The sequence below is a fragment of the Mauremys mutica genome, chromosome 25, assembly GCF_020497125.1.
Source record: "Mauremys mutica isolate MM-2020 ecotype Southern chromosome 25, ASM2049712v1, whole genome shotgun sequence".
Classification (NCBI taxonomy): domain Eukaryota; kingdom Metazoa; phylum Chordata; order Testudines; family Geoemydidae; genus Mauremys; species Mauremys mutica.
This window is the reverse complement of record NC_059096.1, coordinates 9,842,020-9,869,301: the sequence shown is the minus strand read 5'-3', so window position 1 is coordinate 9,869,301 and position 27,282 is coordinate 9,842,020. Positions and strand designations below refer to the sequence as shown.

The 27,282-nt window shown below is 48.1% G+C and overlaps 2 protein-coding genes across 4 annotated transcripts in view; both read left to right on the top strand.

Moving 5' to 3' along the window:
- The window catches only part of EFCAB13 (EF-hand calcium binding domain 13), an 81,499-nt gene extending 73,347 nt beyond the window's left edge, over positions 1–8,152 (top strand). The window contains exons 51-61 of the mRNA XM_044999942.1: positions 131–202; positions 1,391–1,495; positions 2,026–2,097; positions 2,315–2,419; positions 2,664–2,735; positions 3,301–3,405; positions 3,900–3,971; positions 4,185–4,289; positions 4,907–4,978; positions 6,140–6,268; positions 8,094–8,152. Coding sequence (XP_044855877.1) covers positions 131–202; positions 1,391–1,495; positions 2,026–2,097; positions 2,315–2,419; positions 2,664–2,735; positions 3,301–3,405; positions 3,900–3,971; positions 4,185–4,289; positions 4,907–4,978; positions 6,140–6,268; positions 8,094–8,152 — 968 coding nt within the window. The remainder of the gene's footprint in view (positions 1–130; positions 203–1,390; positions 1,496–2,025; positions 2,098–2,314; positions 2,420–2,663; positions 2,736–3,300; positions 3,406–3,899; positions 3,972–4,184; positions 4,290–4,906; positions 4,979–6,139; positions 6,269–8,093) is intronic.
- Positions 8,153–8,269: 117 nt separating this feature from the next.
- Positions 8,270–27,026, top strand: EFCAB3 (EF-hand calcium binding domain 3). Of its 3 annotated transcripts, none has more exons than XM_044999198.1 (10): positions 8,270–8,310; positions 8,982–9,084; positions 12,883–12,956; positions 15,189–15,332; positions 18,179–18,250; positions 19,005–19,131; positions 20,508–20,719; positions 23,380–23,564; positions 24,938–25,060; positions 26,555–27,026. In XM_044999198.1, exons 2-10 carry the CDS (start codon positions 9,023–9,025, stop codon positions 26,846–26,848), a joined length of 1,293 nt encoding a protein of 430 aa, XP_044855133.1. In that variant the 5' UTR covers positions 8,270–8,310; positions 8,982–9,022; the 3' UTR covers positions 26,849–27,026. The 3 variants fall into 3 exon arrangements, with proteins under 3 accessions (XP_044855133.1, XP_044855131.1, XP_044855132.1); XM_044999196.1 differs by lacking the exon at positions 8,270–8,310 and adding an exon at positions 8,317–8,648; XM_044999197.1 differs by lacking the exon at positions 8,270–8,310 and adding an exon at positions 8,317–8,653.
- The last annotated feature ends 256 nt before the right edge of the window (positions 27,027–27,282 follow it).

Below are 27,282 nucleotides of genomic sequence, written 5' to 3'. Positions count from 1 at the left end.
TCCCTTGCTAAGTGAAAGTGTCTCCATCCAGTGCTAACCAACCTGAACGACAGCGATTGGGTCCATTCCCATCGGTCTCTGTGTACTTCAGTGTGTGTTGCTTCCTTTGACTCTGAGCTTTATCTTGCAGCCAATGGGAAGGTGAATTTGGGCGAATTTATGAAGGGGGTGAAGACTATCCAGAAATTGCCCCCAGGTGAGGGTAAGTGAGACTCTAATAATACAGGTGGATAGATGGGACTGCACTGAATGAGGCAAGAGACACATCGGGGGGAAGTGCTATGTGATCAGGTAATTAAAGGCTATCTCCTAATGAAGCTACATAAAGGGGCAGAGTTAAGGTTACTTAAGCGACTTCAATTGCTGCTTTTCCTCACTCTAGAATAGTTGACTTAGGAATCTTAGGCTTTGATCTTGCAAATATGCACAGGCTCCGACTCACTAGCGTGAAGTCTCAGTGAAGTCACAGGGGTGAAGTTAAGCACAAGCTTTAGTGTTTATGGGATTGGAGGCTTACTAGTGTACCTTTAACTGAAGTTTCTGAATGTAGCAATAATAATCCACGTGATACATTAGTGAGCTCTCCAGGATACAAACCTAAGAGAAACCGTGCTCACAGATAACTGCTTATCTGAAACGTAGGGGCTGTGCTGTGTGAAACAACGGAGTCAGTTAACTGTCTTGGACAAATTAGCCAGAAGGGCAGGATTTTTAATGGGTGGAGTCTTTCCACTTCAGGTTTTTTCTTAATCATGTTGGGAGTTCTTGCTTTATTCGGTGCCCAACTTAAATAGCATATGATAAGTTTTCTGTGGAGTTGCAGAGAGGCCAAACGATTTCAATGCCAGCCTAAAGGACATCAGAGAGACACGACCATGTTGTCAAACATAATGAACAACCAGCACCAAAAGCCAAATTCCCTGCTGGAGCTCCCTTAGACTTCAACGGAATTGCACCACCAGCTCATAGTCTTTTAAGGGTTCAGTGTCACTTACCATGTAGCACAGACAGGAAGGATGGTTTAGTGGCTAAAGGACAGATCTAGAAGCCGAGACACCAGGCCTGTACTCCCCACCTCTGCTACAAACTTTGAGCCAATCGCCTAATGATGTGTGACCTTGAACAAATCACTTAAACGTGCCGTGCCTCAGTTTCCCTTCCCAGGGCGAGTGTGAGATTTATTTGACAAATGTGTGTAAAGGGCTTTGAGATCCTCACATAGAAGCTGCTAGAGAAAGACAAAGGATTATTGATATTATTTCCATATCATCAAATCTCTCGTGCGTCCTGGCTGCCCGAAGGGGAAGAGTTGCCTAGCTTAGTTGTGCGGGATGACTGTTAAATGTACAAGTCATGAACCAATGCGGTGTTATTTCCTCTCCGTTCCCAGAGGACAAAGTGGATGTGGGGAACCTGGACTCCGTGCTGGCCAACATGGGGATCCGTTTAACCCCGGAGGAGCTGCAGGAGGCGCTCAAGCGCTGCCCCGTTGACAGTGAGCATGTCCATTCCCACTCTGGCTCCGTTTGTCTTGTCAGAGGCCCGTTGTGTGGGGCGAGGCCTCCTGCTGCCAACCTGGTGCTGGGCGGAGGCGGTGGGGGTGGCTGCTCCTTCCTAGAACTGCCTGGGCTTGTCAAAGGTGCTAACTCCACCCTCGCCTCACCTGTCTTCCCCCTTAGACCATCAGGCTGCTGTCTCTTGCAGCCAGCCCTTATGGCCTCAACTGGGTAGCTGGGAACAACCACAGCATTGAGGTTCTCAGGCCGTGGCCTTTGCCCCTCCGGCTATTCCCCCCCATACACCCTCTGTGCAGGAGGCTGCAGTGGGGCCGGGCCATAGAGCCAGGCCCCCATGTGGCCATTTCCTGTGTGCCCAGAGGTTCCGGGGTAGCTGGAAGCTGTGTGACACGGGGATGCTATAAAGCAGGAGGAACAAAACCCAGAATCCCAGGCCTTATTTGCTCAGGTGCTTCCCTGCCCGTGGCCGTGTCCGGCCCTTGTCTCTGAGTGGTGCTTTCCCTTGCAGGAGACGGGGCAGTCGGCCTGGGAGTGTTTATGAAGAGCGTGACGAGTACGCAGAGACCCTCCCAGGCTGAGAGTAAGTGAGCACAGACGTGCTCTCTCAGCACTCAAGGCTGATGTGTCCCCACCCTGGCAGTTGGCGAGTGGTGTTGACGCGGTTAGAGTAGTAGGCGGCGGGACTTGCACATTCTCTGCCCAAACCAACCCTGAGGTCCTCACTCCATTATGACACTTCCCTGATCCAGTCAAGCTGCCCCGTTGGCTAAACTGTACGTCTTTCCCATGTGTCCTAGGGGATAAAGTGGATCTCCAGAACCTGGATGACATCCTGGGTAGCATGGGGGTCCATTTAGTCAATGAGGAGCTGCAAGAGGCGCTGAAACATGTGACCATTGATGGTTTGTATTTCAAATCTTGCTCTGTGTTCTCTAGCAGGGGGCTTGAAATCAACAGAAATGATGGTGAGCATTGGAAACCCTGCATTCCTCAGTTTTTCCACGTAGAATGGAGGAAGTTCTAAGTAAATTATGGCAATTTATCTCCTTTCGATGCTAATCAACCTGAATTTTAGCTAATCAGCCTGCCCCTCAGCCTCTGTGTTCTTTAGTGTCCTGTGTCTCTGAGCTGTGCTTTACCTTGCAGCCGACGGGAAGGTGAATTTGGGCGAATTTATGGAGGCGGTGAGGATTGTCCAGAAATTGCCCCCAGGGGAAGGTGAGTGACCATCTAATAATCCAGAGTGAGGTTAGAAGAGAGTGACCTGAATGAGGCTGGTGTCCTCTGGGAAAAAATAGGGTGTCATCATGTAGTTAAAAACCACCTTTTCATGAATCCTCACAAGGGGCAGAGTTCAGGTTACACCAGAGCCCTTAATGCTGGCCCTTCCTCACTCTTGAGAGCCTGACTTTGTAACCTTAGCCCTTGATCCTGCAAACATGCACTGGTTTTGCTTTTTGCATGTGAAGTCGCCTTGAAGTAAAGTTAAGCACATTCAGTACTGTTTGTAGTGTTGGGGGTGATAATAGCATTCATTTACCAGAGGATTTTGTATATAGTAGTAATAATACTTGTGATATGCTAGTGAACTGTCGAGGATACAAAGCACAGAGGGATTGTGCTTACCGATAGCTCCTTATCTAGGACAGATTACTATTACTATTATATCATGATTCATATATTGCCAAATCTCTCTCTCATCCTGGCTGCACGTAGTTCCAGTTGGTTAAACAGTCAAGTACTGAACAAAGCGCAGATTCCAATATTTCCTCTCTGTTCGCAGAGGACAAAGTGGATGTGGAGAACCTGGACTCCATCCTGGCCAACATGGGGATCCATTTAACCCCGGAGGAGCTGCAGGAGGCGCTCAAGCGCTGCCCCATTGACAGTGAGCATGTCCACTCCCCCCCTGGCTCCGTTTGTGCTGTCAGAGCCCCGTTGTGTGGGGCGAGGCCTCCTGCTGCCAACGTGGTGGTGGGCAGAGGCACGGGGGGAGTCTGCTCCCCCCTAGTGCTGCCCGGGCTTGGCAAAGGTGCTAACCCCACCCTCACCTCACCTCGGCTGCTCTTCCTCTTCAGATCAAAAGGCGGCTCTCGCTTACAACCCGCTTTTTTGGCCTCAAGGGGGCAGCTGGGAACCGCTAGAGTGTGACGATTCCCAGGCCATGCTCCTTCCCCTCCAGCGATTCCCCCCACCCCCTCTCTACAGGAGGCTGCAGTGGGGCAGGACCATCGAGCCAGAACCCCATGTGGCTATTTCCTCTGTGCACAGGGATTCCCGGGTAGCTGGAAGCTGCCTTTGCACCACAGAGGTGGCTAGAAAACAGGCCCCACTCGCTCCGCTTTTGTGGCCTTTGTCTCTCAGTGTTGCCTTCCCCTACAGCAGATGGCAAAGTCAGCCTGAGTGCTTTTATGAAGAGCAGGATGAGTACGCGGAGACCCTCCCAGGCGCAGAGTAAGTGAGTACAGATGCTCTCTCTGCACATTCATTATTGGTGTGTCCCTCCCTGGAGAGTAGGAGACAGCTGTAGATGAGAGTTAAAGCAGGGGGACCTTGCACATTCTCTGCACAAGCCAAACCCTGAGGTCCTGACTCTGTTATTACTCTCGCCTCACTCAGGCAAAGCTCCCCAGGGTCTAAATTATAGATCTTTCCCATGTAACCTAGGAGACAATGTTGATCTCCAGAACCTGGACTACATCCTGGACAGCATGGGGGTCCATTTAACCAACGAAGAGCTGCAGGAGGTGCTGAAACATGTGACCGTTGATGGTGGGTATTGGAAACCGCACTGTTTTTGGTGGGGGCCTTGAAATCAGCAGAATTGATGGGGAACCTTGGAAATCCAGAAGACAGTGGTGAGATGGGTGAACAATAGGGACAAGGGAAAAATCAATCCTAGCCCCAGTGTCTTCTCCCACTTACACTGGTGTAAATCTGGCGTAACTCCACTGACGCCAGTGAACTGATTGACTGATGCCCATTTACACAAAGGCCAATGTTCCCCATGCTCGCAGTGTGAAGGGGGCATAAAGTCAGATTGAATTATATGTGCACCCCGACTAAAGTCATGTGAAATGACCGTAGCGTACATGAGACTCTGCTCCAATGGAGTTAATCTGGATTTACATCACTGGATACAGGAGCAGGATCTTGCCCTTTAAATGTCGTGCCCCACCTGTTCCCAGTCCCAACACCGTGACCCCTTTCCAGGAGTCCATCCCGTTTCTGTTTTGAATGAAGATAGTTCAAAGCAACTTCCGTGGAAGTATGTCTTCCAGTGCTACCTTACCTGAACTGTAGCAGTGAGCTCAATGCCGCTCTGCCTCTTTGTCCTTCTGTGTGTGTGTGTCATTTCCTTTGACTCTGAGCTGTGCTTTACCTTGCAGCCGACAGAAAAGTGAATATGGGTGAATTTATGAAGGAGGTGAGAAATGTCCAGAAATTGTCCCTGGAAGGAGGTGAGTGAGAGTCTAATAATACAGATGGGTGGTAGGTGAAAGTGGTCTTAATGACGCAGGAGCCCTATGGGGAAAAATGTGTTACGTGATCATGTGAGTAAAGACATTTCCTAATGAAGCCACACAATGGGGCAGAGTTAAGGTTACATCAGCAACCTTAATTATGGCAGTTCTAACTCTTGAGTACATGACTTCGTAATCGTAGGCCTTGATCCTGCAAATGGACATAGACTTGACTTCTCACATTAAATATCATTGAGGGATTGGGGCCCTATGAGCGTTCTTTTACCAGAGATTTTCGTATGTAATAATAATACTTGTAGTGCATGACTAAGCTCTCAAGGATACAAAACTAAGAGAAACCGCACTAACGGACAACTACTTATCTGGGATGTTTTGGCTTGAACCAAAGGATTCAGTTAACTATCATGAAAAATTAATTAGAAGGGCGAGATTCTTAATGGATTGGATTCTTTCCACTTCATGCTTCTTCTTAATGGTATTAGCAGTTCTTGCTTTATTAGGTGCACAAGCTGCACAGTGTACGATACATTCTGTGTATTTGCTGAGATGCAGGATGCTTTAAATGCCATCGTAAAGGATGTCAAAGAGGATAAGGGGGTGTCAAAGAGGATAAGGGGTTTGTGGCTAGATACGTTGCAGAGTTTTTCTAACATAGTAAATAAGGGATGTGTAGGGCTAAATTCAGCCCTGCTATTACTTCCCTGGGCTTCTGGGGAATTACACCACTAGCTCATCATACCCAAGATTTCAGTGTTATTTAGCAGGTCGTGTAGAGTGAAAGAATTGTTTTGCCCATATGGATAGGTCTCCAGGCCAAGGAACTTGGGTTCTCTTCCAACCGCTGCTGCAAACTCTTCAGCAAAACTCTTTATGTCATGAACTAATCATTTAGTCTGTCCATGCCTCAGTTTCCCCTCCTATCAAATGGAGACAATTCTTCCCTGTTTCCCAGGACAAGTGTAAGATGCATTTCACTAATCTGTGTGATGTGATTTGAGACAGTCAGATGGAAGTAGCTAGAGAAAGGCAAAGGAATGTTTTTTATTATCGTGGTTATATTCCCGACTGTCTATCCCCATCCTAGCTGCACGTAGCAGAATAATGCCCAGTTCACTTGTTCGAAATGTTTCTTTAAAGACGAAGTGCGGTCTCCGTTCCGGGAGGACAAAGTGGATGTGGGGAACCTGGACTCGGTGCTGACCAACATGGGGATCCATTTAACCCTGGAGGAGCTGCAGGAGGCGCTCAAGCACTGCCCCGTTGACAGTGAGCATGTCCACTCCCACTGTTGTCAGAGAAGGATATAAAGGCCTGAACAAGCCGCTGCAGGAGCAGCCGCCTCCTCAGAAAATAAAGCACAGAGAGGGTCCGATCTAGTGAGAGCGGGTGCAACCCCATTGACGTCAGTGGAGTTACTGCTGCTCACGCTGAATCCAGCTGAATCCAGTTCTCCACTGTGCTGGCTGATGTCTATCCCCCGCTTCTTCTCATTCCCTCTGGGAGGATTTCTCTCCTCGCCCATGTCCCTGGAATTGAACAGGAGAAGGTGGTGGTTTGGCTCTTTTAAAAAATTAGGCTGTTGATTTAGGTTCCTCCATATGGCCCAGCTCCTCAAAGCTACGTATGCCCAATGGGGAGTTAGACACCTACATTTTACCTTTGAGGATCTGGACCTTTGGGCTCCCTTCAGGCCCCCTTTTGTGAAAATACTGGCCCCAGTTTTAATGATTTTGCCCTCCGAATTCCTCTTGAAAGAATGCAGGCCCGGGGGGTGGGCCCCTGACTCTACACATGGGAGGGTGAGCGCCTCATGTCAGTCAGGCTTGTAGGATTCCCAGACCACCGGCCTCCGCGCAGCTCCACCATGCTTGGAGTCATACATTTCAAACAGAACTTGACCTCCCCTCGGTGGAAAAGATGCTGCTATCGCATGTCTTAAACCGCTCCACTGAGAACGCAGGGAACGGGATCCTGGAAAAAAGCAGCAAGCACCAGGGTTACGGGGTTTAAGGGAAGGATCCGGCAAATCCGACACGCAAGAGTAGTGCCTCCGGAAGTCAGTGGGGCTACTCGGGTGAGTAGAGACTGCAGGCCTGCGCTCAACGTTTGTTACCACCGGCCGTTTTTAAGAGCCAGAGTCTGCCACTAAACATGAGCAGGCAGTTTCCACTGAGGTGCTGGCGATGTCAAAACTCTTATTAAAACACGAGAACCAGCTGAGCCTGGCAGGGTTTTGATTCCCAGTGGCATTACTGAGTGAGGGGTCAGTGCTAACAAGACCAATTCAATTAGAGTGGATGTAGCCCATTTCCAACAGTAGACACGAAGGGGTGAATATCAACAGAGGGGAAATTACTTTTTGTAGTGACCCAGCCACTCCCAATCTTTATTCAGGCCTAATTTGATGGTGTCAAGTTTGCAAATTAATTCCAGTTCTGCAGTTTCTCACTGAAGTCTGTTTTTGAAGGTTTTGTCAAAGAATGGCCACTTTTAAGTCTGTTATTGAGTGTCCAGGGAGACTGAAATGTTCTCCTACTGGTTTTTGAATGTTACAGTTCTTGATGTCTGATTTTGTGTCCATTTATTTTTTTGCATAGAGACTGTCCAGTTTGTCCAATGTACATGGCAGAGGGGCATTGCTGGCACATGATGGCATATATCACATTGGTAGATGTGCAGGTGAACAAGCCCCTAATGGTGTGGCTGATGTAGTTAGGTCCTATGATTCTGTCCCTTGAATAGATATGCGGATAGATTTAGTAATGCAGTTTGTTGCAGGGATTGGTTCCTGGGTTAGTGTTTCTGTGGTGTGGTGTGTAGTTACTGGTGAGTATTTGCTTGGTTGGGGGGCTGTCTGTAAGCGAGGCCTGACCTGTCTCCCAAGATCTGTGCGAGTGAGGGATCGTCCTTCAGGATAGGTTGTAGATCCTTGATGATGCGCTGGAGAGGTTTTAGCTGGGGGCTTTAGGTGACGGCTAGTGACATTCTGTTACTTTCTTTGTTGGGCCTGTTATGGAGTAGGTGACTTCTGGGTACCCTTCTGACTCTCTCTGCTAAGCACCCTGGTCACTGTTCCGTTGCTCCCCGGCAGTTCCCCATAGCGACGTGCTGAGAGATGGTAACGTGTGGGTAGAGGTTGGTGTCTCTTGAATGGCTTCTGCTGTCTGTCTCTCAGGCATGCCGTAAAACAGGCAAAAGCCTCTCTGGGTCACAAGTGTTGCTGGGGGTTACGGATTGTCTGGGCACATGGTGTGGTGAGGTCATAATCACATAGTCTAATGCCCATGGCTGAGCAGGGTTGGGGGCCGGTGAGTTGAATGAAGCTTGTGGCAATTACTACTTACAGGGCATCCCGAAGTTGATGGTGCTTCATTAACCATTGTTTAACCTTTTTTACGCTCCCTCTTGCACAACAATGGGGACTTAGGACACGAGTCAGTCAGGGTGGGGCCGTACCGAGGCCATATTTCAGGTGTGTCAGGGCAGGTTTAGCTGCTTGGCAGAAGCCCCAGTGAGATCGGTATCTCATGGGGGTAAGTCAAGGCTCTGGAGACCTCGGAGTACCTCAAGCCCAGGGCTGCTTAAACTTGGAGGAGTGTCATGATTCTGGATGCAAGTCACAGATCTGATGGCCCCGATCCATGAGGTGAGGTAGGCAGGAAAGAACAGGGAAACTAGCTCTTAGTCCCCCCACCCCTTATCTAGCCCCATTGCCCATAAAATCTGACCACCTCCCAGGCATTAATATATTTTCCCTCATGACCCCCCACCCGTGAGGGAGGAGACTGCCATTATCCCCATTGTACAGATGGGGAAATGGAGGCACAAAGCAGCTAAGTGCTTGCATAGCAGCGCATCACTCAGGGGTTCCTTCCTGAGTCTGTAGAGTGGCCTTCCTCTTGCCACCCTCCTCCTTCAAGCTCTGGGATCAAAGGAGAAGAGCCTCTGACCCTCTCTGCATGTTTGTCTTGCACCCCAGAGAAACCTCAGACGACCTTTGGCCCGATCTCTGAAACCAATATGACACTGAAATCCCTGCCGAAGAAGATGATGTTGAAACCCCTGCCAAAAAAGACCAGCGGGTGAGTGTGGAGGTGTCCGGGCTGCCGTCGCCATGGATTGCCAAGTCCTCTGAACAGGATCCCTGCCTTCACTCCTGCCAGTAAAACACCCAGCACGCTTGGTGCAGTAATCAGCATTCATTACCCTTTTTTTCAGTTGAAGGAGCTGGCTCCATTGGATTCTCCCGTGCCCCACTGTGGCTGTAATACCGTGTGTGTGTAACTGAGTTTCTGTCTGTCTTTTTCTTCTTGTTTTTATAGAAACTATAAACACGTAACAAAACAAAACATATATAAATACACGCACCAGATAGAAATAACCTCTCAGGAACAAAATTCAACCTTCATTATTTGGAAAACCTGGCAGGGGGTGGGGGAAACCCTGAACTCATACAGGTCATGCAGGGCATCAGTTAGTAAAGTGACTAATTAGATAAATGAGAACATAACCTATGAGTAACAGGAACTAATATATACTCAACTGCAAAAGTATGCAATCATTTCATGTGTGACCAGACAGCCTCATACTTTTCCCAAGTGTTTCTATTAGACAGAGTCATTTTTTCCATTAATGCAGTAGGAGGGAGGTCACTAAGCCAGTCTGTAAATAAAGGAGGAATTGCAGATGTCCATTTCTCAAAATTAACTGTTTTGGCCACTCCAATAGTGTCTGCAATCCACTTCTTAGTCTTACTGGTAACACCAACTCATTCGTCACCCCTCAGATACACAGGCTTGGAGAAGGAAAGAACACACACAGCGGTTTTGAGAGAGCACTGAATATCGCGTTCCAGAACATGTGCATTTCTGGACAGGTATAGAAGATGTGCGAAAGGTTGGCACGTGGCTGTTTGCATATCCAGTATTCGCTGTGCGTTGCCTTAGACACAGGTTCTGGAGTCCAGTCGCGCCTATTTAATATCTTGTTCCGAAAGAATCACAAGGATAAAGAACTTGAAGTATCTTGCGCATTATTCTCACAACGGAAACCTGGGAGGATACGTTTGTTTTCCCATTTTCCTCTGAGACTGAGATTGAGAGGGTACCGCAAAGCATTAAGCCATCCCTACAAAATGACTTTTGTTTCCATATTTCTTAACATCCTCTTCTAGAGGTGAAAGAGTTGAAAAGGACCAATCGTCCCCTATCCTGGCATGAATCCTTGAGCATAGCTGCCAAAAGGAGGACCTGTGAGGCAGTAATAGCGGATATTTGTTACACGTGTAATCGAAGGAGGCCAGTCTATCATCTTGTGCTAGATCTTTAATTTTTGTTAATCCTTTTTCTATCCAAATTGTCTTAAGCATGGAGCTGGCCTTGATCCTGATGCACAGGTTATCCCATAGTGGTACAAGAAGAGAATTAGTAAGCTCGGATGCTGTGATCATCTTAGTGCATTGCAGGATGCTCCACGTAGATGCAAAGATTGGACTTTTCCCTAAGGGGGTGTAGTAGCCTCTGAAGGCATATAAAAGAAGAGAGGGAACCAAATGGCATAGCTAAGCTTTTTTCTATCTCAAACCCGGCCGGTGTGTATGCAGAGCAACTGGAGGGAACCGCCTTAAAATAGGACGCATTTGGAATGCTAGATAATATAGATACAGATCTGGCGACCCCATACCTCCAGTTGCCCAGTATTTTTAAGGGTCTCATGTGGCAAGTGAGGCTGTTTTTTATCTCGTATAAATTACACGATAAGCCTATTTATTTGAGCAAAGAGTGAGGGAGAGACCTTGGAACAGTCCTCTCAAAGGCAAAGCTAGTGAAGAGATTCAGTCTAGCAGTGCAAGCTGTGATGATTAGTGCAGATAATACTTCAGGCAGTAGATGGTGCTATATCCCCCAGCTTAGTGTTAAACGGTTACTCTGCGCATTGCGTTGCTATACATTTGTTAAGGCTCAGTTTTAAAGGCGATGAACTGAAGAGTTCAGCCTACCTGGTTATTTGCTAGGAATTGGAAGTTTGTGTAAGTGACTATTATCATGTCTACAGGGATACCTAGAAAAACAAACTGATTTTTAAACTTGTTGAGGTTTGCTTTGTACTGGTTTAAAAAAACCCATTCTGCTATTTTTTGGTCAAATCTGATCTCAGTCTTTGAAGCGTCTGCCAAGCTTCAGAAGGGTTTTTTTAAAATCCCGCGGTGCATGCTGAATCCATGGGGAAGGTGAATGGGTACCTGATGCTGCATCTGACGTTGGTCCCCCTCAGGATTTGCTCTATGCCACTGAATGCAGCCCTCTTTTTGTTAAAGAAGTCAGGGAAAAGAGATTTTGTGGCCTTTGTACATGAGGTTGTCAGCTTTTCTAGCAGCATTCATTAACATTAGTTTATCACTGAACTTCAGCGGCTTGAAGATGATGGGCTTGGGCTTGTCGGATTCCCACCGTCTAGTACCAGGCGTTCGATGAGCCCTTTCAACATCTAATGGGGGAAGCTGAGGGTGGGCTTTAAATATGCCAGGGATCAGCTTCTGAAGAAAGCTGATAAGATCCACCTTCTCCATACCCTCAGCAATGCCCAAGAGGTGAAGTTTGTTTCTTCAAATTCTCTTTTCTAAGTCATCCTGGGTTTCTTCCAGTTTGTCTAGTCTAAGCTTTGAGGAGGCCATTTCTTCTTTAATTTCATTGCTTTCAAGGGCAGCCTTTGGCAGCTAATTTTCCAAGTGAGCCATTTTGGGATTTTGCATCACACACATCTTTAGAGAGGCCACACCTAACTTTGGAGATTGAATCCAGGTGACCGGTGATGAATTCTTTCAGTGTCGTGATATCCTGGGCTAGGTTAGGTAAAGGTAATTGGAGATATACCAATCTCCTAGAACTGGAAGGGACCTCGAAAGGTCATCGAGTCCAGCCCCCTGCCTTCACTAGCAGGACCAATTTTTGCCCCAGATCCCTAAGTGGCCTCCTCAAGGATTGAACTTACAACCCTGGGTTTAGCAGGCCAATGCTCAAACCACTGAGCTATCCCTCCCCACAAGGTTCTGCTGTGGCCTTCTAATCCCCCTTCAGCTGCTTGGGTGATGCAGGCTGAGGTCTTTTACTGCTTCTCATTTATTCATTGAGGTCCATATTCAGCAGTCTGAAGTTTATCCAAGTTTAATTTAACCTTTTATGGCAGAAACTTATTGCCAGTCTGCTAGGAGAGTAATGATTAGAGGCGAATTGACGTGAGGAGGTCCGGGACTAAGCCGCCATCTTCCTCACAGATATCATGTGATCCTGGAATTTCATTCTTTCTAACGCTATAACTTGGCAAAAGCTCCCAAAATCAGCCACCTCACCACCGAGGCTTTCTCCCCCACTGCTTTCCAGGGGAGGAGAAGGAGCAGGTTCACTGGGCGGGAGCCCAGCAGCGGCAGAGTTAAAGGTTAATGGCTTGGTTTTTCCCTGGTGCTGAGCACCCACCTCTCCTGTGGAAGTCAGTGAGAACTGTGGGGGACACAGACCTTTGGGGAGCTCAACCCGTAAATGCCAAAGTCTTTATGCAGCCCTGAGGAAGTTATGGGGATTGGATAAGAGGGCAGAATCAGACCCTAGAAGTGTCTCCTGAGTGACCCCATAGCCTCTCAGTGGTGGTCACATCTGTGTACAACTGATGTGAGAGCAGAATCGGATAATAAACTCTTCTCTGTTAAATTAGTCAATAGGGTTGCACCAGTGTAGCTGAGCGAGGCGTTTGGCCCCCTGCATCATATCCTGCCCTGAATCCATGCGCTCAGCTGCTGTTCCATCAACAGGAGCTGCACATCTGCAGAGGAGTGTCGATTTGCAGCTCTTAATTGCCCTTCTTTCTTCTTGAATGTTGTACGGCAGGGAGTTATCTGGCATCCTCCTAGACAGGAATAAGTGCAAAGCAGCAAAGAACCTGACCAAGGACCAGCTAGAAGGTAACGATGCCCCAGTTATCTGTCTTTCACCTCGAAAGGCAGGTTGACAAAAAGACCGTTCAAGGTTTATTCTTTAGCTTGTTAGATCCTTATTACTTCTACTGCAGTAGCAACTGCGAGGACAGCCCCCACCTGAGGTCGGGGCCCCTTGTGCTGGGCACTGTTCAGACCCAATCCCTGCCCCAAACACCTTACAATCGCAGCTGACCAGACAGACAAAGGAAATAGGGCTGACAAGTGATTAAAAAAATGCATTGCGATTAATTGTGCGATTTTTAAAAAGTCATTGTGATTCATTGCATGATTAATCACACTGTTAAACACTAATAGAACACCGTGTATTTAAATATTTTTGGGTGGTTTCTACATTTTCAAATATATTGATTTCAATTACAACACAGAATACAAAGTGTACAGTGCTCACTTGGACTGTAAAAAAACAAAAGAAACAGTATTTTTCAATTCACCTCATACAAGTGCTGTAGTGCAATCTCTTTATAGTGAAAGTGCGACTGAGAAATGTAGAATTAATAACAAAAAATAACTGCACTCAAAAATAAAACAATGTAAAACTTTAGAGCCTACAAGTGCACTCAGTCCTACTTCTTGTTCAGCCGATCGCTCAGACAGACAAGTTTGTTTACATTTGCAGGAGATAATGCTGTCCGCTAATTGTTTACAATGTCACCTGAAAGTGAGAACAGGCATTCACATGGCCCTGTTGTAGCCGGGTTTGCAAGATATTTATGTGCCAGATGCACTAAAGATTCATATGTCCCTTCATGCTTCAACCACCATTCCAGGGGACATGCGTCCATATTAATGTTGGGTTCTGCTCGATAACGATCCAAAGCAGTGCGGACCAATGCATGTTCATTTTCATCATCTGAGTCAGATGCGACCAGCAGAAGGTTGATTTTTTTTTGGTGGTGGTTTGGGATCTGTAGTTTCTGCATCAGAGAGTTGCTCTTTTAAGACTTTTGAAAGCATGCTCCACACCTCGTCCCTCTCAGATTTTGGAAGGCACTACAGATTCTTAAACCTTGGGTTGAGTGCGGTAGCTACCTTTAGAAATCTCACATTGGTGTCTTCTTTCACTGCAGATTTGACAAAATGCAAAGTGTTTTTAAAATGAACAACATGTGCTGGGTCATCATCCGATACTATAATATGAAATATATGGCAGAATGCAGGTAAAACAGAGCAGAAGATATACAATTCTCCACCACAAATTTAATTAATGCATTGTGGGTTGCTGTTTTTTTATGAGTGTCGTCAGCATGGGAGCATGTCCTCTGGAATGGTGGCTGAAGTATGAAGGGGCATATTGTTTAGCACATCTGGCACATAAATATCTTGCAATGCCGGCTACAAAAGTGCCATGCAAACGCCCGTTCTCACTTTCAGGTGACATTGTAAATAAGAAGTGGGCAGCATTATCTCCCGTAAATGTAAACAAACTTGTTTGTCTTAGCGATTGGCTGAACAAGAAGTAGGACTGAGTGGACTTGTAGGCGCTAAAGTTTTACATCATTTTGTTTTTGAGTGCAGTTATGTAACCAAAAAAAAATCTACATTTGTAAGTTGCAGAAATTGTACTGCAGTACTTGTATGAGGTGAATTGAAAATGACTATTTCTTTTGACTGTCATTTTCCCAGTGCAAATATTTGTAATAAAAAAAATATAAAGTGAGCACTATATACTTTGTATTGTGTGTAATTGAACTTGATATATTTGAAAGTGTAGAAAAACATCCAAAAATATTTTTAAAATTTCAATTGGTATTCTATTGTTTAACAGAGCAATTAAAACGGCAATTAATCGTGCTTAATGTTTTTAATCGTGGCTACTTTTTTGAGTTAATCGTGTGAGTTAACTGCGATTAACCAACAGCCCTAAAAGGAAGTGTCACGCCCTCTTTTGCAGATAGCGGACTAAGGCACAGGGGGAATAAGTGACTTGCCTGAATTCACACAGGAAACTGGTAGCAGAGCCAGAAGCTGATCCCAGGTCACATGAGTCCCATAACCACAAGATTCTCTTGCCTTGCCTCTGGTTCTGTGATTCTCCTACCGTATTGTTTCATTGACCTGGGTAGAATCTTTGTGTTGGCATAAAAAAAAAATAAAACCCTCTGTGTATTATGCCCCTTGGTTTCCAAAGAGCGTAGTACATGAAGTTCGTACATCCCACCTGATGTAAGTGGTGGTACTTTCCCTATATGCCCACAGCTTTCCACCAGGCCTACAGTTTCTTCAGTAAGGACGCAGATGGCAATATTGACCTACAAGGCTTGGAGATGACTGCAGAGAAGCTGGGGATTAGTTTAACCGAACAAGAGGCCTACGACGAGCTGTCATATGCCGATATGGACGGTGAGTGTACACAATCGTCCCAGGTTTAGTCCACAGTGGTACATTCCAAGGGTCTGGGTTTGTGAGGGTGTGGCGTTGTGCTCCCTTGAAACCCCTGGCAGTGGGGGAGAGCAGGGCTTGGTGCTAGACACTGTTCCTACATGTCACATGAAGCAGTCCCTGCCCTGGGGAGCTTACAGTCTAAGTAGTGCAAGACGAAGGGTGGGAGGAAAAAGGGATTATGTTGGCGTTTGGTGACTTGCCAGAGGCAACCCAGTGAGTCTGTGACAAGCGGGGAACTTGCACCAGCTCTTCTGCGTGCCTTAACTCCTTGTCCCCCGCACTTGGTTACAGAACATGACGGCTGTAGGGAGTACAAAGAAAGCACATTAAGGCTACAGCAATGGTGAGATCTCATAGCCCTGAAAACCAGGAGCTGAGAGAGTTAAAGTTGCCACAACATCCTGACCCCTGGGGTGTGGGCATTGACTCAATCATAGACTGTCAGGGTTGGAAGGGACCTTAAGGGGTCATCTAATCTAATCCAACCCCCTGCTCAAAGCAGGGCCAATCCCCAGACAGATTTTTACCCCAGTTCCCAAAATGGCCCCTTCAAGGATTGAACTCACAACCCTGGGTTTAGCAGACCAATGCTCAAACCACTGAGCCATCCCTCCTTGCTGGGGTGTCTATTTCTTGGTGCCATGCTGCTTGCTCCCTGGCAGAGGTTTGTGCTAACTCCAGCCGGAGCAGTGGAGTGCCTGGTCTGTTACAAAGTGAGAGACCGGCTCAGGGCCAGTGCAACCATTTAGGCGACCTAGGTGGTCGCCTAGTGCGCTAGGATTTGGGGGGGGCGCCATTTTCTTCGACAGCCACCGCGGCGGCCGGCTCTTCGGCCGCCCCGGTTGCCGCCAGCATTTAGGTGGAGGGAGCTGGGGCAGGGGAGCGCGGGGAGGGCCTCCTGCAGCAAGTAAGGGGGGGCGGCACGCAGGGGAACTCCTTGCCCCAGCTCACCCCTGCCCCAACTCCTCCCCGAGCACCCCATGGCTGCTTCACTTCTCCCACCTCGTGGTGCCTAAGCTGATTGGCGCCGCAAGCCTGGGAGGCGGGAGAAGTGAAGCAGCCATGGCGTGCTCGGGGTGCTCGTGCTCGGAGTAGGGGTGAGCTGGGGCTGGGGGGGTGCCTCAGGTTGGGGGTTGGGGAGCTGCCGCAAGGAGGGTGCCTCAGGGTGGAGGGGGGGAGCTGCCGCAAGGAGGGTGCCTCAGGGTGGGGAGTGGGGAGCTGCCGCAAGGGGGGTGCCTCTGGGCGGGGGCGCGGGGGCGGGGGAGGGCGCAAGGTGGAAGTTTTGCCTGGGGCGCGAAACATCCTTGCCCCGGCCCTGGACCAGCTCAGTGTGAAAGCAGGGCTCTTACAGGGGAGATGGGCAAAGTGATGGGCATGGGGTGGGAGGGGGGCAGCTGTGCATAGGACTAGCTCCAGGATGGGTGGGGAGTGCACTAGGCTGGCAACATGCTGATCCAAAGGGGTAGGGGCCAAGGGGGGATGGGACTATGCCCCGCCTCCTCATCAGGCAGCACCGTGAAGGGCACCATGTGACTGGGTGATGGGAGAGACCTAGCTCGGTGGTTTGAGCATTGGCCTGCTAAACCCAGGGTTGTGAGTTCAATCCTTGAGGGGGCCATTTAGGGAACAGGGGCAAAAAATCTGTCTGGGGATTGGTCCTGCTTTGAGCAGGGGGTGGGACTAGATACCTCCTGAGGTCCCTTCCAACCCTGATAGTCTATGACTTTGCCTGGCAGCTGTACCTGCCCCCTCAAGAGGAATCCTTGGGCTGCCCTGACACTCTAACCAGTCGGTGTATAGCAGACACCATTAGCGCACACACGAGGAGTGCGGATTAGAACCCGAGTCTTTCTGCTCCAGAACTGCCCCTCTGCCAGCCGAGCTAAAGGACACCTCCAAAGCAAGTCTCTCTGTGACAACACTGACTCATACATACAAGACCCCAATGCAGCCAGTGGCTTAAAGCTCCATTTGGGCCCAAAATGTATTGGCCCCTTTGGTCGATCCAGGTTTCAAACAGGGCTTCAGTGAGGTTTGCTCCTCTTGTAGTCCTCTCTCCCATGCACACAGGTTGGAAGCAGACCAGCTATCACTAGGGCCCTACCAAATTCATGGTCAATTTCACAGTCATAGGATTTTTTAAATTGTAAATTTCAGCTATTTAAATCTGAAATGTCACAGTGTTGTAATTTTAGGGATCCTGACTCCAAAAAGGAAGTGTGGGGGGCGCAAGGTTATTGTAAGGGGGGTTGTGGTACTGCTACCCTTACTTCTGCGCTGCTGCTGGCCGCGGCGCTGCCTTCAGAGCTGGGCAGCTGGAGAGCGGCGGTTGCTGGCCGGGAACCCAGCTCTGAAGGCAGATCCACTGGCAGCAGCAGCGCAGAACTAAGGGTGGCAATACCATGCCCCCCCTAAAATAACCTTGTGACTCCCCTGCAACTCCCTTTTGGGTCAGGACCCGCAATTTGAGAAACGACGGTCTCCCTGTGAAATCTGTACAGTATAGGGTAAGAGCACACAAAAGACCAGATTTCACGGTCTGTGACATGTTTTTTGGTAAGGCCCTAGCTGTCACTCTGACACAGGCTCCCTTGAGCAGCACGGCCTCAGAACGCTGATGACAACCAGTGGAGTGGGGGAGGTATTATGCACTTGTCTAGCGTGGATCTTAGCAACAAAGCCCCTGCTCCGCCAGCACTCAGGGGAAGGCGGCTGTAGCCAACCTGGCCTGGAGTACGCCCATTACTACCTTGTCCCTGGGATGAAAGGTGTTTGATCAGTGGGAAATGCTGTTTATCTTGCAGGAGATGGGAAGGTGAACTTCTCTGATTTTCTGACCATTGTCAGCGACAACAAGCGCTTCATCCAGGCTGTAGGTGAGTGCGGTGAACCCAGCTCAGCCAATGGGATTGGCCACAGCCCCCCCCAGCGATGTTAGTGTGTGGCCAGAGAACCCCACTTACCTAGAGGCATCGGTGTTACCTGAACCTTGGGGCGATCTGGAGTTCACGTGACGTGGACTCAGACATCAGCATCTGGGGTCCCCCAGAGAATGAGCTTGTGCTCAGCTGGCCCCCGTTCGAAACGGCTGTACAAAGCCTTGACAATCCAGCTCAGGGGGAGGAGGCCGCTGCTGAGCGCCGGGCTGAGGCCTGGGGGCTGAGAGAAGAGTGCAGGCACTGGCACAACTCCCCAGGGTAGCCTGGCTCATGGGCAGGAATCACCGTGAAAGGGGAGTGATGACGGGGAGCCCAGGAACCCTGGGGCATATAAGCAGAGTTCAGATACCCAGAGTCAGGTAAGTCAAAGCTGTGCTCCACATACTCCATCTGAGACTCTGCCTGGAATACCAGGACCAAATCTGCCCGTTCCAAAGCGGAGGGGGAGCAGCATTATCTGGAGATACTATGCTTCCTTGGGAGATGGGAGAGGGCAGTGAGGAATACCCCTTGCTACAGATGTAGCTTGCACTTTCCCCAGTGCACCAGGCAGGAGCCAGGCTCCCGCACATGCATGCACCATACTTTGCCCAGAGGAAACCTTGTTGGAGGTCACTGGTGCTGCCTGCGGTCTCTGAAGCAGATGGGTTGGTGGGATGGGCGCGCTGCTTGATGTGCATCTCCTCCCCAGCCCCCGAGAAAGGCTGCCTGGAGGACTTTGATTCCATCGACGCCACGGGAATCCTGCTCTTTGAGGTCCTGTCAAAGCTGGTGGAAATGTCGGCTCTGCCAAGGAAGGCCATGCTTGAAATAGTCAGGTGGGTGCTCAAAGCTCTAGCAAGGTCTCCAAAGAGGGGAAAGGAGATCTCCATTTCATAGGCTCGGCAGAGTCAAACAGGAGGCTCAGGGCCAGACTTACAAAGGTATTTAGGCACCTAAAAATGCAGATAGGCACCTAATGGGGTTAACAAAAGCATCTAGGTGAGTTAGGCCCCTAACTTGATTGGAATTAGGTCTCTAACTCACTTAGGCGCCAAGTGGAATTCACAGTAGTGGTTATCTGCATCTTTCCGTACTTAAATACCTTTGTCAAACTGGCCCCAGTGAGCAGTATACCTGTGTAGGCGAGGGCAGCCATATAAATGAGGACAAAACAGGGCCCTGTGGATATATTTCATACCTCCTCCCTCTGCCCCCTGGAGAACAAAAACACCCCTGTTCTATCTGCCGTACGGCACACACCAAAAAGCACATCCCTCTTCTCTGCATAGCCCTTATGACCTTACCTCCAGATCGCTCCATAAGCCTCCCAGCCTGGCTGCTTTCATCAAGCTGGAGCATTGTCTGCTGGCTCCTCCTTGGCAAACTACACCCTTGCAGGGTCTGAAAGAGGAGGATGGCTGCAGGCTGTGTGAAGGAAATCTGTGGGTAGTGGGGGGCCGACCTCTGGGCTAAATCAGAATCGCCAACCTATCTTTAAAGGTGACCTGCAAAGAAAAAGAGGGTGCTGTGATTTGCTTCCTTATGGTGAGTAGAGAAGGCCTGGAAAAGGTTTTTTTCACCCTTAGAAGGAGTACGGTTGTCAAGTCTTGCCTCTCCAGGTCTGGTTGGAGGACTCGGAGGTATGGTCTCAGAGCTTTCTCTGCCCTTTATCAGCAGGGCGGGGAGCTGAATCCTTAAGACAGAGAGCCCTTCTCCCAAGTGTTTTAAGATGCTTTAAAAACAAGGGCACTAGACTCGGTTACTCGTCCTCTCAATGAACTGTATCTTCCACCATGAGCAGTTACTGAAATCAACAGGGCACACTGAATGGCGCTGGACACCAGGGTATCCCAATGGGATCCAAAGAACGTTAATTTATCTGAGTAGAAATCCCTTCCCTCTCACAGTGAATCAGGATTCAGTATCTGGATATTGCAGCTACCATAATCCGATGAGTTCTCTAGCTGGCCACAGAGTCTCCAAGGAGACATAAGAGCTGAATTTATGCTAAAGTTAAAAAAAAAATTTAAAATAGGAAAAAAAAAAAACCTTTCAAATCCTCCCCAGCTTCCTCTATGCAACATAAAGCAGGAAAAGGACACAACCTCCGTTCGCCAGCCCCCTTTAAAGAAGGTGCAAAAGGCTGTTTGCTGGTTATAGCTGTCCTGCGTGGAGCGTGTTTGGTGACACTGCGCCGTCTTTCGTCTTCTAGTTACTACCGGCAGAAGTTCCTGGCGTCCACGGGCAGGAGGGCCTGGATAAATGCTGGCGGCTCAATGGAGCACGGGAAGGGGCTCCACGCACTCAGAAAATCCCCAGCTCCTCAGCGAGGCAGAATCACTCCTATGTCTGCCTTTGCAGGCGCTGCCCGCATCTCAGTGATGAACGACAAGGAGCTGGAAGCCTTTGTGGAAACCCTCAGGGGTAAGAACTGCACGCGGCTCAGCCACTTGTGTTGCGTGTCTGAGTGGGAATTTCAGGGGCGGTGCCAAAGAGGCAGAAGGCCCCTTTGGGGGGGTCACAGCTATTCACTGCAGCGTCCTGTGTCCATTGCCAGTAAGGAGAAGTCCCCTCTCCCTACCAGACTTTTGGGCTTTGGATCAGGGCCGAGGTTAGTAAATCCTTTTTTGCTACCTGCACCCACCCAAAATAGACACTGCTTGGACTCCTCCGGGGACTGCACAAAGACATGAGTGATAGGAGGAAGCATAATCTTGTAGTGAAAGTGCAGGACGCCTGGGTTCTCTTCCCAGCTGTGCCACAGACTCATTGGGTGATCTTGGGCAAATCGCTTCAGATTTACAGAAGTGGCCACTGATTTGTGATGCCTCCAAGCCAGGATTAGAACCCAGATTTGCCAGTTCCAGATCACTTATTTGAGTAATCAAATGGGGGGGAGGGGCACTCTTCCAGGCTCCACCCACAAAATAAGCTCCACCCCTGTGGATCACCAGACTGACACCTTTCAAATGATCAAAATATGATCATCTGTTCTCTGAGCACCTTGAACTTAGCTCTTCCCTCAGTGGGGCTTGAATATGCCTCTGGGCTCTGATAGGCTCTTTAGATTTGCTTCTTTCTTGATTAGTAAAAAAAAAAAAAGGTAGTCATCTCTCCCAGATGCCACCCACTGATGGCACCAAAATGGGACGTCACTCACAGTAAATTGTGTAGATCTCCTTTCTTACATGAGGAATGGAATAGTTGACCACATGTATTATCAGCACTGTCACCATGTAGAATAAATATAAAATGGGAGAATTAAAGTTATCTTAAAGTTGGTGTGATAAAGTTCCTCTTCTAACTTGGTGGGTCCTGCGCTTATTGGTGGATTTTGCTAGCCTCAGAGATCTTCCTGTGTTGGATTTGGAGTTGGGAGGTTTTGGGGGGAACCCGGGCCCGTCCTCTACCCCAGGTTCCAGCCCAGGGCCCTGTGGACTGCAGCTGTCTATAGTGCCTTCTGGAACAGCTGCATGACAGCTACAACTCCCTGGGCTATTTCCCAATGGTCTCCTCCCAACACCTTCTTTGTCCTCACCACAGGACCTTCCTCCTGGTGTCTGATAACGCTTGTACTCCTCAGTCCTCCAGCAGCACATCCTCTCACTTTCAGCTCCTTACACACACACACCTCACTGGAGTGAGAGCCTTTTTATACCAGGTGTCCTGATTAGCCTTAATTAATTCTAGTAACTTCCCAATTGGCCACAGGTGTCCTAATTAGCCTGCCTGCCTTAATTAGTTCTAGAAAGTTTCTGAGTGTTCTGGAATAGTCCCTGTTATCTTACCCAGGGAAAAGGGACCTGCTTAACCTGGAGCTAATGTATCTACCTTCGACCACTCTCTTGTAGCCATCTGGCCTGACCCTGTCACATTGGTTAAAGCAATATGGGTTGTAAAGAAAGGCCTTGAAAGTAACGAGTTATACGGCCCGAAAAAATGAAGTAGGGAGGACGTCTGGTTCAAAGAATAACTAATGAGATAAGGGGACGTTTCTAAAATGGCTTCTGACCAGTCTGGGTGACTAGTTTTAAATAAGACAAAAATAATCAGTTTTTAAAAGAGCCAGCATGGCCCTTCCTACCCCACATACCAGTGTTATCTCAAAAAACAGGGCCTGTGTTAACCCAGGTACAAAGGAAAAGCTGTGTGTCAGCAAGAAGGAGGGGAAGAGATAAGGAGCAAAGGCCTTGGGGAGAAAGGAGGTTGTAATCTTATCTGGACTAAGACTGGAAATAAGGGTGAACTGTCTCCAGTTGGCTCTTACCTGAAGTCAGTAATTGGCAATGACATCACTTGTTTTTTAAAGGGTATAAACAAAGTAAACTTTTCAAGGGTTCATTGCTAATACCTGCCTGACCACATCGGACTGAACCAATATGGGTCTAAGCATCCTTGAGTGTTTAGTCCATTTGTAAATATCTTGATCAAATGCTTATAAATGTTTTGTTACCGTTTGGCTGTAGTAAATTGCTTATTGTTTAGGCTTTGTGGGCATGTTTAGAGCGATTGTATAAATACCTTTTGGCCTCTGGATTTAATAAAGCAATTTATGGTTAAATTAGTATCATGATAATATCCTGCATAAATAATAATTCCAACACACAAGGGAACCTTAAATAACTGTTCAGTTCTTCTTGGCGGCTGCTCGGTGTATAATAGCTCATGGGCTACCATGTCTAGTTCTTACGACCTATGGCTAAGACTTTCAAAGGTGGCCTCGAATTTTGGATGTCTCCGTTTATGGTTTCCCAACTTTAGACACTTGTGGGTTGATGATTCAGAGGTGCTGAGCACCCACAACTCTTTGCCTACAGCTGGAATAGTGGGGGCTCAACACTTCTGAAAATTAGGTACCAGATCCGTAAAGTTGGGCACCCAAAATCAGAGGCTGCTGGCTCATATTTTCCTTGTGTTTAACAGAAAGTAAGGTACAAAAAAAGGAGGAAAAGTGAATAGATCTCTGAATGTATAGTCCTGCCGTGTTGGATTGGTCAGAGAATGGGAGAGCAAGGGCTAGGAAACAGACGGTGGGTACTGTGTCCAATTAGTGATATCCATTCTTTTCTTTTCCCCTTTGCTAGCAAGCAGTGTCCCCTCCGACAGTCCTTATGCTCAGGTACCCATCTTCCCATGGCTTCCCAACCGGGATGGAATGTCAATACCGAAGCCGAAAAAAGACTTACAGAAGCTGGAGATGCAGAGAAGGAAAGAACCTATATCGTCCTTTGAAAACCATTTTTTCCATAAAAGAAACTGGCTGCGCGAGGCAAGATAAGGAAACAGTTAATCTCTGTAATAACAGATGACACACAAGGGCGGGTCTGAGTTGTTGTGCTGTAGACTCTTCCTCATTGAAATGTGTGGGTTAGCACACATCCTTTCAACGCTTACATTCCCTTGGACTCAGGGAGTCACATTCAGTGATGTCAACGGGGTGTGACTCTGCGTAAGCCTGGAGTTGTCTAAGGTGATGTAATATACACGTTGAGGGTGACGGAAGGAAGTGTAAATTACACAAACTTAACTTCCCTTTAGATCTTTTTAGACTCATCTCTGAATGTGGCCACTGGAAAATTGTTCCCAGAAATGTTCTTGAAATGAATCTATGAATGCTGCACCGTTTAACCTGCAGTTTGTGCAGCTGGCATACTGTGGCTGTCTATATGTTAGAGATATCAAGTGGGGAATTCTGGTGGTTTGTATACCTGGCATTCACCAGAGGTATAATGGATAGAATAGCTCTCCCCTTTGCAGCCCAGAAAGCCCAATACCTCTGGGTGACTATTCCAGGTAAGACAGGGATACACTTTTACAGGGAAGCAAATAGCCTTGATTTCTCTTAAACATATTAGGCTGGATGAAAAGGGTGTGAGTTTGATCCCTGTCCTAAAAGCTTTGAGGCAGGAGATTCTGGCTGAATCCCCCCATGTTCCCATCTGCCACAGATATAAGATAACATGATAGCCTGATGGGTTGTCTTGGTGGGATGATTAAAGGAATGAACCCTACCATGAATGCAGTAGAAGAGGCCAGCGAGCTATCCGTCCCACAAAACAGGCTTGGTCTCTCACTTCCCAATCTCAAGATATAATCAAGTGACCCAGACCACACAAGACACTTAATGTCTACTTTCTCTATTGTCCTCCACAACACGCACCCTGAAATATGTGGACAGCAGATGGGAAGTCATGGCTGTGCGTGACAACACTGAAAGATCTTTTCCGAGCAGCAGGCTGTGCTTCCTCCTCTTGGGGACAGTCCTGGAGCATAGCAGTACTGAAAGTAGATAGGGCCAAACCCTGCTCTTCTATATTGCCGTGTAAATCTAGACTAGTAACGCCATTGACTTCAATGGAGTGAGTCTGGATTTACACCGGTGTAACTGAGCAGAATTTTGCCTTTTACTTATACTCTGGTACCCTTGCATTGCTGCTGAGCTCCAGCTAATCAGATCTCATGCTTCAGCCTGACTGCTGCAGGAAGGGATTTCCTCAAATGTGCTACACTAAACAGTTGGCCAGGTGCATTAGAGAGGGTTTTATTGTCCCTGAAAGCAGTAGGTCACAGCCGCTGCCTGAGGCAAGAGTCCTGCCTCGATGGACCATTGGTAAAGCCTCTTTTTCTGCCTTTTTCAATCAGGCAACTGCATTCAAACCTCCCAATTACTTCAGAGACAAGAAAAACTCCCTTAGTCTCGGCCCTCACTTGATGGAGAGGCGGCACCGTTTGACTATAGAAGACCTGCGTGAGATACGACTAGATGTGAGTACAAAGTCCACCACCCCTTCCAAAGAATTCCTCCCTCCCTTCTCTCTGGCATTTTAGGAGATAACCAGTTTTACACTCCTCCAGATCCTTGCCAATCAAACACACTCTTCTTCCAAGGACTGGCTGGCTCACGGCATTCGGAGTGGGGTATGGGGCCCTTTCAGCTCCAGGGCACTACTTTGGGTTGCTAGCGATGGAAAGAGGGCTATTTTGTGGCCTTTATAAACGGTTCGGTCCTGGTTACCGGGCCACATCACACGAACCAGCATCTATCCCAGCTGTTCCCCTTTGTGGAGGTCAAAGATGGGCCATGGCCACCTAATGCTACCCTTTCACCTGGCAGCCATCCCTTCAAGGCAGGGCTGAGACAGGAGTGACAGGCAGCATCTGGACGTTTGCATTGCCACACTGCCCATACTATGGAAAAAGGACTTCACCTCCCAGTGCTGTCAATCTGACCCCTTCCAGACAGAGTAAGCAGTGTCTCTCTGGAGTTGCTCCATTTTGCTTGTTGAAACAGAAAGCTGCTTAGGACATGGAACAAATTCAGACCCGATGTGCGCAAATGCAACTGCCGCTGAAATTGCTGGGCGTGCGAGGTGCTCAGCGTCTCTGAAAATCAGACCACTTTGATAGGGACTTAATTTTAAGTAACTCAGATTGGAAACTCTTGCCCTAAGGTCCTCGCTGCTCCGCATGGACATTAAAGATTCCATCTGCTATTTTCTGTAACAGTAAGAGGAGCTGACCCAGTCTACTTGGTCAAAACTCCCCCCACCCACTTAAATTGCTCGCAAGTGTTCAGCCTGATTGCTGCCCTCTACTCCCAGAGGTGGCTGCATTTCAGTGGTGCTTTGAAGCCCTCTTTGAGACAAAAGGTGATACAGAAATGTATGATTATCAGTAACCCAGACAGTACAAATTAGCGGGTTGCTGGTTCTCCATACCCCTGTTCCACCATGATTGTCTCCTGGCAACCATTCCTCCTCTCCCAGAGGCATATGCAAGGGTTAGGAGCAGCAAGTACAAATACCATTAGCTATTACCACTTAGATACAGTAGCAAGGGGATGGGGACCTTAGAAATATTGTAGGAACTGGGGTATATGCACAACCCTTTATAATACAGTGACTGTAGTTACACTGAAGTTCCAGTGTCATTACAAGGTGTAACCCATACGATGAACTTTCTGGTGAAAGAATTTTAACTAAGCATCTATATTACTTCATGCAATTCCCTGAAATTACTGTGAAGTATGAAACCAAAGGGATAAGAAGAAATGTCAGTTAATCTTTCCGTTACATAAACTGGTGATATTTACTGGCATCTGATTGCAGTCAGTGCATGATAAAGGGTATCCAGGATCTTTTTTTGACCACCTCACACCTCCCATCTGTCAGACTTCTGCAGTAGCTGGTTTCCATTTGGGTAAAGATCTGGCTCCACGCCACTCTGCAGCCTCTTTCAACCTCCATCTCTTCTCCATAGGTGAAGAGAGTAACTGAAATGTACAAGCAGGGGATGGCACTCAAGGAGAGGAACAGGATGCTGAGACTGTGGCGGAGGTTGCACGGTGGCCAGATCGGGCTGGAGTCAGGGAACCACAGCTTCTACCACACTTTCTCCACCTACTCCTGGTCATGGAACGCTCGCCAAGAGCTGGTGACACCCAACGAACTTCAGCAGTACGATAACAAACTGTACCGCAGAGAACATTCCTCAGCCCGCTCCGATGACAGCGAAGTCAAGGGTGGGATAAGGAAAGGAAAAGAGAGGAAATGAGAAGAGCCATGCTGCTCCATTTTCTTAACATCACTGTTGACTACTGTCCTCCTTCCTATCCCGTTATTTTTCCCTATAACAGTCTCAGGCTCTTACACAGGTCACACTGTCCGAGGGTAGGAAAGCACTGTTTCCCCTGGTTAATACAATGAGAATTAAAAGAGCAACATGTTTTTCTCCTACCGGTCTCCGCTCTTTCTCTATAACAATCACTGGATTCAGGAATATCACTATAGAGGTTACCCAAGAGGATAGATTTGGGGGAGAGGCATCAAGATTCCTCTATTCTATTCCTAGCTCTGCCACTGACTTTCTGTTCCTTGGTTTTCCCGTCTCTGAAATGGGGCTCATACTTGCGTCAGAGGGAGGGAAGCTGCAGGGAATTCAATGACTCATTACTAGGGCTGTCGATTAATTGCAGTAACTCATGTGAT